At 45.5% G+C, this 15,608-nt stretch overlaps 2 protein-coding genes across 2 annotated transcripts; one reads left to right on the top strand and one right to left on the bottom strand.

Annotated features, from left to right (window-relative positions):
• Nucleotides 1–623: 623 nt before the first annotated feature.
• p4ha1a (prolyl 4-hydroxylase, alpha polypeptide I a) lies at nt 624–8,213 on the top strand. The gene is given in 15 exon segments (XM_053413319.1): nt 624–898; nt 1,831–1,913; nt 2,044–2,140; nt 2,242–2,393; nt 2,497–2,634; nt 3,995–4,249; nt 4,330–4,508; nt 4,577–4,753; nt 6,189–6,259; nt 6,354–6,453; nt 6,875–6,928; nt 7,203–7,268; nt 7,347–7,415; nt 7,915–8,011; nt 8,076–8,213. Coding segments are annotated over 14 exon segments (1,605 nt in total). The 5' UTR covers nt 624–898; nt 1,831–1,834; the 3' UTR covers nt 8,147–8,213.
• Nucleotides 8,214–9,874: 1,661 nt separating this feature from the next.
• arg1 (arginase 1) lies at nt 9,875–14,607 on the bottom strand. Its single transcript, XM_053413320.1, has 8 exons — nt 14,418–14,607; nt 12,663–12,735; nt 12,092–12,266; nt 11,301–11,460; nt 11,118–11,212; nt 10,934–11,038; nt 10,388–10,524; nt 9,875–10,284 (listed from the first exon to the last, which is right to left on the bottom strand). The coding sequence occupies exons 1-8, from the start codon at nt 14,538–14,540 to the stop codon at nt 10,121–10,123; spliced, it is 1,032 nt and encodes a 343-aa protein (XP_053269295.1). The 5' UTR covers nt 14,541–14,607; the 3' UTR covers nt 9,875–10,120.
• Nucleotides 14,608–15,608: the final 1,001 nt, after the last annotated feature.

The following is a 15,608-nucleotide window of genomic DNA, read 5'->3' on the forward strand; positions in this document are numbered from 1 at the left end:
AATATAAAAGCTGGTAAATAATCTATTTTTTTATTAATTTGTAAAAACTGTTTATGTAAAAATACTTTTACATCACTTCAGTATAAAGCTCCTCTCTCATGCTTTTATTTTGGAAGCTCGAAAAGAAAGGGGGATGCTCCGCTCATGTGTCACACGAGGTCTGAGCTGTTTTATCAAAGTTTTATCAGATGCACCTTAACAAAAAATCTCTTACACACTTTCTGTGCTTTTACACCAGCTACACAACACATACAATAATATATAGACATACCATTTCATTAATGTATTATTAATTCTGGGTTTCTCTAGTAAATACATCCATAAATCTGACAGATGTTCAGGCAGACTCCATTTATTCATGTATTTCTACAATATCTGTATTTTTACATTGATTATTTTTATATTTCTGTATGTATTAACTTATTTCTGCATTTATTTATATTCCCTACATTTATATTTTTTAATTTGAGTATTCCTACATTATATAATATTTTTGTATATGGTAGTGTATTGTATTTATAATAGTGAATATTCGGATCAGTTTATACCTCTGGTTCCACAGGGGCGGTCCCCTCCGCTCCAGCAGGTGGCGCTGCCGCAGCCTTTTACCGCTACTTTGAAGGAAAGAGAGAAGAAGGGTTTGTTGTGGAGGTTTGGCAGCTGGACTGTGAAGAAGAAGAAGAAGAAGAAGAAGAAGAAGAAATGGACGAAAGAGTTTTACACTGAAACATGTTTAAAACCTTAAATCTTCCTGTTTCCGGTTCTGAGTCAAAATTTGAGGTTTGTGACGCTTCCGGTCAAATTCACCTCGTTGACGAGTCTGAGATCGATTCAGTTCAGGATCAGGATCAGGATCAGGACCAGGATCAGGATCAGGATCAGGACCAGGACCAGGAAGGTAAACACACGTTTATACTTTATATAACTGTCAGTTCCCTCACCAGGACACAGACACACTCACGTGGAAACAGACACAATCACCAGGACACAGACAGGACAGGCATCAGGACAGGCTGGTGAGAGACACCCACATTTGTATCATGTCTCTGTGTCTCTGTGTCTCCTTGTCTCACTGTCTCCTTGTCTCTGTGTCTCCTTGTCTCTGTGTCTCCTTGTCTCACTGTCTCCTTGTCTCTGTGTCTCCTTGTCTCTGTGTCTCCTTGTCTCACTGTCTCCTTGTCTCTGTGTCTCCTTGTCTCACTGTCTCCTTGTCTCTGTGTCTCCTTGTCTCACTGTCTCCTTGTCTCTGTGTCTCCTTGTCTAACTGTCTCCTTGTCTCTGTGTCTCCTTGTCTCTGTGTCTCCTTGTCTCACTGTCTCCTTGTCTCTGTGTCTCCTTGTCTCTGTGTCTCCTTGTCTCACTGTCTCCTTGTCTCCTTGTCTCTGTGTCTCCTTGTCTCTGTGACTCCTTGTCTCACTGTCTCCTTGTCTCTGTGTCTCCTTGTCTCTGTGTCTCCTTGTCTCACTGTCTCCTTGTCTCTGTGTCTCGTTGTCTCTGTGTCTCCTTGTCTCACTGTCTCCTTGTCTCTGTGTCTCCTTGTCTCTGTGTCTCTGTGTCTCTGTGTCTCCTTGTCTCACTGTCTCCTTGTCTCTGTGTCTCTGTGTCTCCTTGTCTCACTGTCTCCTTGTCTCTGTGTCTCCTTGTCTCTGTGTCTCCTTGTCTCACTGTCTCCTTGTCTCTGTGTCTCCTTGTCTCTGTGTCTTCTTGTCTCCCTGTCTCGTTGTCTCTGTGTCTCCTTGTCTCTGTGTCTTCTTGTCTCCCTGTCTCCTTGTCTCTGTGTCTCCTTGTCTCACTGTCTCTGTGTCTCCTTGTCTCTGTGTCTGTCCTCAGACTGATGGCGTGGTGGTGGTCTCTGATCCACTGTCTCCTCCTTGCTTCGTCCTCTGCTCACGATGACTTCTTCACCTCCATCGGTGAGATTAACAACTGATTCTGTCCTGAGACGGTGAATCACAGGACATGTCCCACGTGCTCACATGGAGGAGGTGGATCCAGCCACCAGGGGGTGATCAAGAGGGTAAGGTTGACCTGTGTGTGTTTCAGGTCAGATGACCGACCTGCTCTTCACAGAGAAGGACCTGGTCACGTCCCTGAAGGACTACATCCGGGCGGAGGAGAACAAACTGGAGCAAATCAAAAAGTCTGATTTAACTTTATAGGAAACAACATAGTTTAAGAAAAATGATTTCAGTAAATCTGTAACAATTAAAAGTTGTTGTGTCTGTGTGTGTCTGTGTGTAGATGGACTCACAAAGTAGACGTCCTCTCAGCTGCTGCCACTCAGGACCCTGAAGGCTTCCTGGGACATCCGGTGAACGCCTTCAAGCTGATGAAGAGACTCAACACGGAGTGGGCGGAGCTGGAGAGTCTGGTGCTGACGGACGTGTCTGATGGTACACACACACACACACACACACACACACACACACACACACACACACACACACACACACACACACAGGACAGCCTCAGTGTGTGTCCTTCTGTGTGTTGCAGCCTTCATCTCTAACCTCACCATCCAGAGGCTACACTTCCCAAACGATGGCGATCAGACGGGAGCTGCCAAAGCTGTGATGCGTCTCCAGGACACGTACCAGCTGGACACGGACACCATGTCCACCGGGGCGCTGCCAGGTCGGCACCGGGGGGGGGGGGGGGGGTCAGAAAGTGATTTAACATGTGTTCAATTAGAATAAAGAGACAAACAAACACCATTGAGCTTCGGATACAAAGTAAAGCAGTTTGACACACAGTCGTAATATTTATTTTTTTAACTTATTTTTTATGTGGTTTTCAACAGAACAATAGGCATTTTCAGACAGTTACTGTCTTTGTCCATTTTACAACTGTATATAGTTTTGTTATACATGTGCAATGCATAGAAAGAACAACAAACATCAAATAGTAATCACTCCAAGAGAGAAAGAGGGGGGATGAGAATTAATGATTGATTACATACATAATTTATTCAATTAAAAGAAGAAAGAAAAAACAAGTAAAATGAAAATAAGACCAGGGATAAAGAAATAGTAATTGCCCACTCCAGGATGTAGAATCATAGGTGCAGCTGTATATGTGCTTTCAGAGAGGATGGTGTGTAACGTGTGTGAGTGGGAAGAGTTCACAGAGGCCCAGAGATCAATTAGTAACCTCGTTAACGCAGAGGCAGGACTCCATCGTTTAGGAAAGATTGACTTTTGGAGCCTTAATGAATATGTGATTTGCTTCATTTGGTAGATGTCCCATACTTTTTGGGTCCATATATTGTATGTGGGGGGGGGGGTCTGGTTTTAACCATTTGATGGTCATACATTTCAATGCTGCTGTGAGTAGTTTGTTTAGCAGGTATTCTGTGGCCCTCCCGTCCAGGCCTTCAGCCATTGCTCCCAGTAGAGCTACTGTGGGGTCTTGTGGGATGTCCTGTTGGAATGTCTCTCTCCAGTATGTAACTTAGGGCAGAGCCAGAATCTATGTGTGTGATTGGCCGAACGTGATCCACAGTTCCACCAACACAAGTTGGAGTGTGTTGGGCCCATCTTGGCTAATGTGTTCTGAAGAATCTGGTAATTATTTTCCATTTAAATTCCCTCCAGGTGTTTGTAGCCTCTGTGCACATCCACTCCCAGGTATTCTGTGGTATGACCATGTTTATTTCCACTTCCCATCTCTGCTTTATCTGTAGGGAATTATGTAGATTCATAGATAGAAAATATGTTATAGAGTTTACTATTGTTTTCTTATCTTCACTCCCCATCTGTATTTCTATTAAGAACTCCTCTAGAGGGGTTTGTTTTAAAAGCTTTCCCCACTCTGTGTGTGTTGTTAGAAAAGTTCTCAATTCAGATATCTGAAGAAATCTGAAGCAGGTAAACCACTTTCTAAAGCCTGTGTCTAGATTGTTAGGTGTGAAGGTCTTCATAGATCCAAAGTCATAATATTTAATCATAATCTCTCTCTTTCTCTCTCTCTCTCTCTCTCTCTCTCTCTCTCTCAGGCTCGTCCTCGGCCACGTGGCACCAGAGTCGTCTGACGGTGGACGACTGCTCCGACCTGGGGAAGGTGGCGTACTCGGAGGCGGACTACTACCACACAGAGGTGTGGATGGTCCAGGCCCTGAAGCAGCTGGACCAGGGAGAGACGTCCAGCACAATGGACGCCGTCACCATCCTGGACTACCTGAGCTTCTCGGTGTACCAGCAGGGGGAGCTGGAGAGGGCGCTGGAGTTCACCAGGAGGCTGCTGCAGCTCGGTCGGTAGCGACTCACGAGTCTATGTGAATCTACGTCAGCTTCAGTCCTGTGACAGCCTCTGTGATGATTGTGAGTTTAGATGCGACGCACCAGAGAGCAAACGGGAACTTGAAGTACTTCGAGTATCAGCTTTCCAAGCAGAAGAAGATGGAGGAGGCCGAGGGGCGACAGACGAGGGAGACGAGGGTTCCACCTGACGACTACCTGCCGGAGAGGAAGAGCTACGAGCAGCTGTGTCGAGGCGAAGGCATCAGGATGGTGAGGAGAGAACAAACATGAACACACTTCATCCTTCATCACACTGACTCTGATCCACTTCCTGTCAGACGCCGCGCAGGCAGAGCCGCCTCTTCTGCCGCTACTACGACAACAACCGCCACCCGAGGTATGTGATTGGTCCGGTGAAGCAGGAAGACGAGTGGGACCGCCCCCGCATCGTCCGCTACCACGACATCGTGTCGGACCAAGAGATGCAGAAGGTGAAGGAGCTGGCGAAGCCCAGGGTGAGTGGAGCTCAAGCCTCAGCTGGAGCAGTGAGGTGTGTGAGACCTGCAGGTGGAGCCGGGCCGGGCCAAGCTGGGCCAGGTTCTCTTTATGGAGCGAGTGGATGAATGAGAGTTAGAGTGTGTGAGGGAGTGAGGGAGTGAGGGAGGGAGGGAAAAAGAGGGAGAGAAACGGCTGAGAGACCGACACACACACACACACACACCATGTGAAAAAGACAGGCTCTACAACACTTTTTATTTGTAGGTTAGATTTAAGTTACAGGAAATGGATTCTTTCAGCAGGAGAGAGAGACTCACATGTCAACATGCACGAGAAGTTCCAGAAAATGTCTGGAGCAACAGGCTCGGACATTCAGAACCTCCCAAACACATCAGGAGCACGTCAGGAACACGTCAGGAACATGGAACACGTCAGGAACATGGAACACGTCAGGAACATGGAACACGTCAGGAGCTCGTCAGGAACATGAAACATGTCGGGAACACGTCAGGAACATGGAACACGTCAGGAACATGTCAGGAGGTCGTCAGGAACATGTCAGGAACACGTCGGGAACATGGAACACGTCAGGAGCTCGTCAGGAACATGAAACATGTCAGGAACACGTCAGGAACATGGAACACGTCAGGAACATGTCAGGAGGTCGTCAGGAACATGTCAGGAACACGTCGGGAACATGGAACACGTCAGGAGCTCTTCAGGAACACGTCAGGAACACGTCAGGAACACGTCAGGAACATGGAACACGTCAGGAACACGTCAGGAGCTCGTCAGGAACACGTCAGGAACACGTCAGGAACATGTCAGGAACATGGAACACGTCAGGAACAAGTCAGGAACACGTCGTGAACACGTCAGGAAAATGGAACATGTCAGGAACACGTCAGGAGCTCGTCAGGAACACGTCAGGAACACGTCAGGAACATGTCAGGGACATGGAACACGTCAGGAACATGTCAGGAACATGGAACACGTCAGGAACATGTCAGGAACACGTCGTGAACACGTCAGGAAAATGGAACATGTCAGGAACACGTCAGGAAAATAGAACACGTCAGGAACACGTCAGGAGCTCGTCAGGAACATGTCAGGAACACGTCAGGAACATGGAACACGTCAGGAACACGTCAGGAAAATGGAACACGTCAGGAACACGTCAGGAAAATTGAACACGTCAGGAGCTCGTCAGGAACACGTCAGGAACACGTCAGGAGCTCGTCAGGAACATGTCAGGAACACGTCAGGAACATGGAACACGTCAGGAACACGTCAGGAAAATTGAACACGTCAGGAGCTCGTCAGGAACACGTCAGGAACACGTCAGGAACACGTTAGACTTTAGTTCATGTGTGAGCGCAGCTCTAGATCTCAGACGTGTCCATGTCAGCGAGTCGCTCTGAGTTTGTAACTGTCGGCCGATTGGCTCCACAGCTGCGTTGAGCCACCATCTCCAACCCAGTGACCGGAGTTCTGGAGACGGCCCACTACCGCATCAGTAAGAGGTAAGAAGAGAGGTAAGAGCTGTGGGGGGGGGGGGGACGTCCTCTCTCCTGCTCGCCCGGTGTGACAGATGTGTTTCCTCCCGGCTCCTCTCAGTGCCTGGCTCGGAGCCCATGAGCATCCAGTGGTCGACCGGATCAACCAGAGGATCCAGGACATCACGGGTCTGGACGTCTCCACGGCCGAGGACCTGCAGGTAGAACGAGGACCTGCAGGTAGAACGAGGACCTGCAGGTAGAACGAGGACCTGCAGGTAGAACGAGGACCTGCAGGTAGAACGAGGACCTGCAGGTAGAACGAGGACCTGCAGGTAGAACGAGGACCTGCAGGTAGAACGAGGACCTGCAGGTAGAACGAGGACCTGCAGGTAGAACGAGGACCTGCAGGTAGAACGAGGACCTGCTCTGTTCATCAGCTGACTACACGACAACGACTTCTAGTTGTGGAGTAAAATCACCACGTTGGTTGAATTTTGTGTTTGTAGTTAATGTGTGTGTGTGTGTGTGTGTGTGTGTGTGTGTGTGTGTGTGTGTGTGTGTGTGTGTGTGTGTGTGTGTGTGTGTGTGTGTGTGTGTGTGTGTGTGTGTGTGTGTGTGTGTGTGTGTGTGTGTGTGCAGGTGGCCAACTATGGTGTCGGAGGACAGTACGAGCCTCATTTTGACTTTGGACGGGTAAATATGAAACCTCTTTATTGTTGATTCATAACTAAACCAACACAGAGTGTGATTTAATATAAAATAATAATTCTTGTCTGTGTGAGTTTACGTGAGCTGTTGTTTTAAGTTTCATCCAAATCAGGAAAAACAGAAACTGATCAACGTCCACATACTTATGGCCACGATGTGTTTTATTCTTCTGCTCAGGATACTTGACAGATTCTTTATATAAAGTGTGTGATGTGGACGCTGGAGGAACATTTGTCTCTGACCTGTTTCCTGTTTGCAGAAGGACGAGCCGGACGCCTTCGAGTCCCTGGGGACAGGAAACAGAATCGCCACGTGGCTTCTTTACGTCAGTGAACCTCTGAGCTCTCGTGTTCGGCTGCTGCAGCTCAGACTCACATTAAACCTCTGACTCCTTCTGCTGCAGATGAGCGACGTGCAGGCAGGGGGCGCCACAGTCTTCACTGACGTCCGAGCTTCCATCTGGCCCAAGAAGGTACAGTTCACAAATATTAGTTTTGTTTGTGCTAATTCATATTTCTAGGTTCAGTTCCACATTTCTCCACATGAGGAGTTTAGTCTTTATTGTTGATGTGTAATTTACATGTTCTCTGTTTATACAAGATTTATTTCAGACTCCAATGTCCACATCAGTGAAAATTATGAAATAAAATCAATGACAAAATACAGCACAAACGTATAGAAATAAAACATTTTATTTTAATAATTAATATAAGTTAATTTGTGTGTTTGTTTTGTCCAAAAATCTGGTGATAATAAATTACTTAAAACTGACATAATTTAATAAAACAAAGAAAATGATTGATCGATCAAAACACTTGAAACAGTTTCTGGTTCAAGCTTCTGAAAGAGAGAGTAAATAATCAATAACAGTATCTTTTCTTTAATGAGTTAATGTTTGGCTAATTTTTTATTGATTATTGATTGATTGATGATCAGAGGATCTAGAAATGAACGGATGGATGTGTCCTCAGGGGACGGCGGTGTTCTGGTTCAATCTGTTCCCCAGCGGTGACGGAGACTATCGGACCCGGCACGCCGCCTGTCCGGTGCTGGTCGGGAACAAGTGGGGTGAGTCCACGAGTCCTGTGGGTTTGTCCCAGTTAGAGACCAGTCTGACGCTTTGTCTCTGCAGTGTCCAATAAGTGGATCCATGAACGAGGACAGGAGTTCAGGAGACGCTGTGGCCTGCAGGAGACGGACTGACGACTTGTCCTCCTCCTCCTCGTCCTCTTCCTCCTCGTCCTCCTCCTCCTCGTCCTCCTCCTTCTCCTCCTCCTCCTCCTCCTTCTCCTCCCCCTCCTCCCCCTCCTCCTTCTCCTCCTGCTCCTCCTCCTCCTCCTCCTCGTCCTCTTCCTCCTCGTCCTCCTCCTCCTCGTCCTCCTCCTCCTCGTCCTCCTCCTTCTCCTCCTCCTCCTCCTCCTTCTCCTCCCCCTCCTCCCCCTCCTCCTTCTCCTCCTTCTCCTCCCCCTCCTCCCCCTCCTCCTTCTCCTCCTCCCCCTCCTCCTCCTCCTCCTCCTCCCCCTCTGGCTGCTGAGTCTGTGGCCGCCCATGTGATCTGACACATGTATTTTTATCTCCGTGTGAGAGCCTGTGGACGTGTGGTCGACTTTAAAAAGATGATTAAGTTTCCAGATCTTACATCATCGAAACATTAAAGAATTGATGATTGAAATAATAATTTCTGCAGCTGTGATCTGACAGGAAACAGTTTTAATGAAAGTCCAGTAATTACCCTTTAATAATAAGAGACTTTTTAAGAGAATATTGTGTCTTTGTTGTTTCCTCTGATCTGTTAGTTCTGGTTTCACGTTGTGATTTAATCTAAAGAATTCTGTCTGTCAAACGTACGTCCTGTCGTCATCACCTACGTGGGCGGAGCCTACCTGTACTTGACTGATTGGTGTGTACTCAGCAGTACTGCAGTACTACAGTACACCACAGTACTCTACAGTTCTACAGTACTAAACCACCAGTATAATGATAAATCATCTTTTACCTAAAACTCACATGATCTGCTCCATGGTGACCAGGGGCTTTTATTCTGAAGACACAATATATATATTATATGTGAACTATATATACTAAATTCTATTTTATATAAAAATTTTGAGGATCAATATGTTTGATGATCATTAACAGATGTTGTGCAGCTGCCCCCCCCCCCCCCGACAGACAGGCCCCTCAAAACTGTTATTCTGAAATCAATTCAGCCCCGAGGTCGTTAACTCAACAAACACAGATAAACACTGACATGTAGACCACACACACACACACACACACACACACACACACACACACACACACACACACACACACACACACACACACACACACACACACACACACACACACACACACACACACACACACACCACTCCACCTCCAGCATCACGTGATCGTCTCAGTTTAATCTTCATTTTAACAGTTGTCACGTGAAGCAGCACAAGTTCAGATATTTATAAAAGGAAAGTTTTCCGCTTCATTCAAACTTTTTCAGGAACAAACAATAAAATCAGAAATGAAAATGAGATTCAAAAGTTTGAACTGTTGAAATTTTACAGTTTTAAGTTCAGAGGATTGTGTCTGAATATCGACATCTAAAGTATTGATGAAAAACTGAGTCTGTAAACGAGTGACACCATCAATAAAGATGGACGACATGACGGCTGGATGGCCCCCTGGTGGCTGGATGGCCCCCTGGTGGCTGGATGCAGTGAAGGTCATAGAGTGTCGTCCATCTTTATTCACAGTCTGCGACACACACGCCGACTCCGTCCTCACACACAGTTTATTCTATGCAGAGAAATGTGAATGTGAGTTTGCACTTTAGTGTGTTTGTGTTATTAGAATGATTGTTGTGTTGAAGAAACAGTAACGAATGTTGTTGTTTTCTGTTCAGATCAGAATAAAGAAGTTTTGCTGCCACACAGATTCACAGAGTTTTTATAAAGCGGATTTCTGTCTTTATTAAATAATCAATTGTAAATAATTGATACAGTAGAATAATGAACAAAAGATCATTTGTGTTTTAAATTTAACTCCAGTGATTCACCAACTTCAGATGTTTGGTTCAAAACCACGTTTCCCTGGCGTCGAGATTCAAACTCAGAAGCTTCATGGTGTCTGAGCCGTGAGACGTTCAGGGTCAGTCGGTGCAGTGGGAGATGTCGGCTCTGCTCACGGCTCAGGCAGACGGTAACCTGCCGAGTGGTTTCCCTGACGGAGACGTCCGAAGCATCCGAGCAGCAGGTCCACCGCCGTGCTGACCGTGGAGTGGAGGTCCTGCTCCGTCCGAGCCCTCAGAGGATTCACCTCCACCAGGTCCACTGCCGACAGGAGACCTGCAGGTGGGGGGGCACGGGTCAGGTGGGGGGGCACGGGTCAGGTGGGGGGGCACGGGTCAGGTGGGGGGGCCAGACGGTGGGTGGAACACACTGTTAGTACCTGTCTGGCTGAGGTGCTCGGTGATGAACACGGCCTCTCGGTACGTTAGGCCTCCGGGGACGGGGGTTCCGGTGGCCGGGGTCACCGAGGGGTCAACGGCGTCGATGTCGTAACTCAGGTGAATCGGTTTCTTCACTCTGTTCGGAGCACAAACACTGACCTGAGATCAGAAGGTCACTGTGGCATTCTGAGAGAACACGTTGAGAAGTGAAAACATCGTGGTTGTTTTTCTACGTATAAACTTTGTTTTGTGAGGTCACGTTGACCTTTGACCCATGAGCATCCAAATATGATCGGACCATTGTTTGTAAAACGTCTCCTCAGCGTTCTTCAGATGTTGTGTTTTTAAGAATGAGACGAAATATATAAATGATATTATATCGACCACTGGGTGTCGCCAGCGTGGAGACTCAGATCTTCTCAGAAGATCAGAGGAAGTCGGTGAAGCCTGTTCGATGTCTTATGAAGAACACGCAGAGTTTACTTTGTTTAGTTGTTAATCCAAAGTTTTCCCGACACATGAAGTAACCGTGAATCTCAGTTTACTTGTCGGAGAGATAATCACACGTCTCCTCCATGACTCTGGAAACTCCGAGCTGATCCACCTCCGACATGGAGAACACCTTCACGCCCAGCAGCTTCAGGATGTAACTGGAAAACACACAAACACAAAACCACATCACTCTCCACTGATCTTCTGTTTCTACACGAGTGAGAGTCAGAAACTCACTGCTCCTCTGGATCCACGTCCCTCAGCCCGATGTAGACCAGGTCTTTGGCCCGGACGCACGGTTTGATCCAGGAGAAGTTTGGTAGAACGGGAACCTGACGACACCGGGAACAACACGGGATGAGAACCGCGAGGAACCGCGAGGAACCGCGAGGACGACACGTCTCGTTGGACAGAACGTACCTTGGACTGCAGCTCATGGAGCAGGTAGGACATGGGCTGTCCGTGGAGGTTTCCCGTGGGCGAGGACAGCGGCGTGTTGATGTCGGCGTGGGCATCGACCCAAACCACGCTCAGCTCCCCGACCGCCATGGAGTGACCGTGGATGGAGCCGATCGCTAAACTGAGCCGAAGACATGAAGACGCCGTGAGACACGAGGACACAACTTCATTTGTCTCTGATTCCTATCCTGTTAAAGCTTCTAGGATTCAGTTGGAATGGTATTTATAAATTACTCCTAACCTTTCTGCTGATACTTCACATCAAGCCGATACTTTCTGAGTACTTTTACTTCATGAGACTCTGATCCGAGCGCCCCCCCGCTGGATGATTGACAGACTGAAGCTGGAAACTCAAGTCAACGATTCACCAACTTTTTAACAATTCACTACGTTAGCGTGTGAGTTCAGATGAACTGTGGATGTTTAACACGATTCAGTGTCTGTGGTCAGATTCTCACCAGTTTCTATTTCTCCAGTTTTTACAGTTTTGACTCTTGATTTGAATTCTGTAACTTTACTTGTGAACAAAGACGTGTGTAGTTAAATAACATTATTAATGTAGTGATGTCATTGAAAGACATTTAACCTCTTGTTCGTTCTTATTGGAAACTAACATATTCAATATATTGTGTAAAATAAATAGTTAATTAATTTGACAAGAAATGAAATAAACATTCAGTCAATCATCTTATATTAATGAACTTATATTAAAGTCCAACTTGTGTTACTGATGATTTGTTGTTGGCTCTGACCTGTGGTCTCCTCCCAGCATCACAGTGGTGTGTCCGTCCCTCTTCACTGCCTGCACTGCCTCGGACAGCCTCTGGTTGGCGCTGCCCACCGCCCTCACGCGCTTCAGCCGCCCGACAGGCTCGTCATCGACCACCTCCTCAAACTGCAGGTTCCCATAATCCTTCACTGCACAGCCTGTGGACAAAAAGACTCGATGTGACCATGTTCATGGAAGTAAAATATATGAATATATGTAATATAATGTATTATATATTTATATATATATATAATGTTTTCTCTTTACGAGTCGACACCAGATGAACCTGAGACGTGATGTTTCTGTGACGAGATGAGAAAACTCCTGGTTTATCATCACAGGCTCAGTGTGTGAACATTAACAGTGTGTGTTTGGTTTTGTCTCCTCTGTGGAAACAGGGGACAGACACAATGACCTTTGAACCTTGTCCTCTTGAGGACGCCTGTTTCAGGAGACGTGTCGGTCCACACGAGCTCAGCTCACTGGTACGACAGAAATACTCGAGTAAATACTCAAGTAAATACTTGAGTTAATACTTGTAGCTATTTCTGTACCTTGTCCTTGGAGTTTGTCCAGCAGCCCTGCAGCTCTGATCAGGTCCGGTCCTCTGTCCACTCCGTCTCTGGGCTGCAGCAACAACACACATTCAGTCTCTGTGAGGACAAACCTGTCCACACCACTGATTCTGACCTGAACCTTCAAACCAGGTCTGAACCCTCAGCCCAGTGGAGCTGAGGACAGAGTCAAATGTCCTCATCAAGTGTCCAGTGTTAATGACCTGTACTGCAGACAACCGCCAGGTGGCGACAGACATCTTTTACCTTCACTTTTAGCAGCGGCCGTCTTTCGTCTTCAAGCTCATAAAAACTGCTGATATTAAGCTTTAGGTGTAAAAACGTGTTTAATTATGATTCACATTCAAAGTCATGTTAAATAGTAGTGAGTACACACCTGCCATCATTTACCGAGACTCTGATGAATCAATAATAAAGTTCGGCTGTTCTAGGAGGATTTTCTTGACATTCTCTTAGTTGCATCTTACAGCAGGAGCCATGTTCCTCAGAGAGCTTCCTACGCATCAGAGGGATCTCACTGTTGAAAGGTATCAGTCAGGAGAAGGGTACAAAAGAATTCCCAAGGCATTAGATAAACCACGATACACAGTGAAGACATCATCAAGTGGAGAAAAGATGGCTCAACAGTGACATCACCAAGAACTGGACGTCCCTCCAAGTTCGATGAGAAGAGGAGAAGGAAACTGGTCAGGAGGCTTCAGAGAGGCCGACAGCAACTTTAAAGCAGCTGCAGGAGTTTCTGTGTAGGACTGGTTGTGAACTACATGTGACAACAATCTCCTGTTCTCCATATGATTGCCTGTGGGGGGGGGGGGCAAGACAGAAGCCTTTTCTTACCAAGAACAACATCCAAAGCCGGCTAAACTTTTTAAAAACATACATGAAGTCTCCAAAAAGCATGTGGGACAATGTGTTATGGTCTGATGAAACCCAGGTTGAACTTTTTGGCCATAATTCCAAAAGGTATGTTTGTGTAAAACACAAATTTCTCCTATCAGCATGACAACGACCCAAAGCACACATCCAAATCCACACAAGCATGAGTTCACCAGAAGAAGGTTCATGTTTTGGAATGACCCAGTCAGACCCCAGACCTGAATCCACTGTGGGCTGATCTGAGGGCTGTGCTCCGGAGATGTCCTCACATAATAGACTCCTCCCCCAAAAGACTGAGTGCTGTAATACAATTTAAGGTGCTTCAACTAAGTATTAGGTTAAGGGTGTGCACACTTATGCAACCAGGTTATTTTAAGTTTTTTATTTTATTTTTTTCCGCCTAAAAGATTTCAGTTTGATTTTCAACTGAATTGTTCATGTTACAGGTGGAAAAGGTTCTGACAGGATTTATCTTTGTCTCATTCGCTTACATCACAAAAACCGAGTGTGGAGACTTTTTATATCCACTGTATGTATATGTATATAAAAATATATGTATAAGTACACACACACTGATTCTACCCTAAACAATCAAATCAAAACCCTCAGATCCCTGAAGTTGTGATAAATTAATAAAATCTCTCACAAATAAACAAGACAGGTCCCATCTACACACACACACACACACACACACACACACACACACACACACACACACACACACTAAAACAGACACGAACAGACACACACACACTAAAACAGACACACACACTAAAACAGACACGCACGGACACACACATTGACACACACGGGCACACACACACTCACTAAAACACACAAACGGACACACACACGCACCTGTCCCTTGGAGAAAGGTGCCCCGATGATCCCCGCGGACCTCTGATGAAGCTGCTGCTGATGAAGATGAAGATGAAGGTGATGAAGACTCCCGGTCCCCAGCAGCCTCCTCGCGCTCCTCATGTTGAAGATCCTCAGACTAACGAGCACGTCAAAAGAAAAACCAGCCCCCCCCCCCCCGTTACGTCACCGTGACTCCGTCATCAATGGTTATTGTTTGACTTTAAATAAAGTTCAAAAGAGTTTAAATCAGGAGGCTTCAAAGTGTCAAAAAGTTCATATGTCACAATAAAACTCACTTTAATAATATTATATATATATATATATAAATCAAGTTAATCAGGTTAAAACTTTAAAGTGTTTCAAATGTGTTTACTGTTGAATTAAATTCAGAGTCAGTATATTTTCACTTCATTAATAACAGTCATAATAATATACTAACAATAAAATAGTAATTAAAAACAGTGATTATAATATATTAATAACATTAATAGTAATATAATACTAATATAATTTAATAGTAGTGATAATATCTTTGATCCTTTTTTCTTAATCTTCCGTCTATCACTTCCATCAGAAGTTTCAAATTAAAAGTCTTTATAATAAGATTTTGATGTAACTGAAGAAAACTTAACTTTTCTTCTGAAAAGGTTCTCCACTCAGCACCACAGCGCCCCCTGCTGCACCCCCCCCCCCCTCGAAGTGCAACTAGTTTATCAGGGTTATGTTATTGTATTATCATATGATGATTGTTATTATTTGATAGTGTAAAGGATGAACACGAGGAGGTGAACTCTGCCCCCTACTGGACAAACACTCACATCACAGAAAGACCTAACACATCTGCATCTTGTTCTTAACGTCGTTTCTCTTTGAGCTCATTTTGACTCCTGCGATTCAAACATCTAGAAAAATTATACAACTCAAGATTCTGACTCAAGTTAACGTGTCAGCTACTTAATGTGTCTTAGTGGAAATAGCTCTTTATATAAAACACGATACAATTCATCCAGAATACCAATGATGCGACGATATGGAAATGCATATCAACATGAAATCTCACCAACTCACCTAAGATTGGAAATCGATCTTTTTCAGCTTTGAGAGATTTACGTTATTTCTAAGAACATGTTTTTTACTTATAACATTTGGATAGAAAAACAATTTATATTATGAAGGAAAGTAACATGT

Source organism: Pleuronectes platessa, chromosome 21 (assembly GCF_947347685.1).
Source record: "Pleuronectes platessa chromosome 21, fPlePla1.1, whole genome shotgun sequence".
Lineage (NCBI taxonomy): Eukaryota > Metazoa > Chordata > Actinopteri > Pleuronectiformes > Pleuronectidae > Pleuronectes > Pleuronectes platessa.

What these genes read in the sequence shown, in the direction of transcription:
- arg1 (XM_053413320.1), bottom strand. Translation starts at nt 14,540, where the DNA reads ATGAGGAGCGCGAGGAGGCTGCTGGGGACCGGGAGTCTTCATCACCTT. An exon ending in TCCATGAGCTGCAGTCCAAG is followed by an intron (nt 11,213 to 11,300) that starts GTACGTTCTGTC and finishes CGGTGTCGTCAG; the next exon opens with GTTCCCGTTCTACCAAACTT. An exon ending in CGAGCACCTCAGCCAGACAG is followed by an intron (nt 10,285 to 10,387) that starts GTACTAACAGTG and finishes CCCCACCTGCAG; the next exon opens with GTCTCCTGTCGGCAGTGGAC.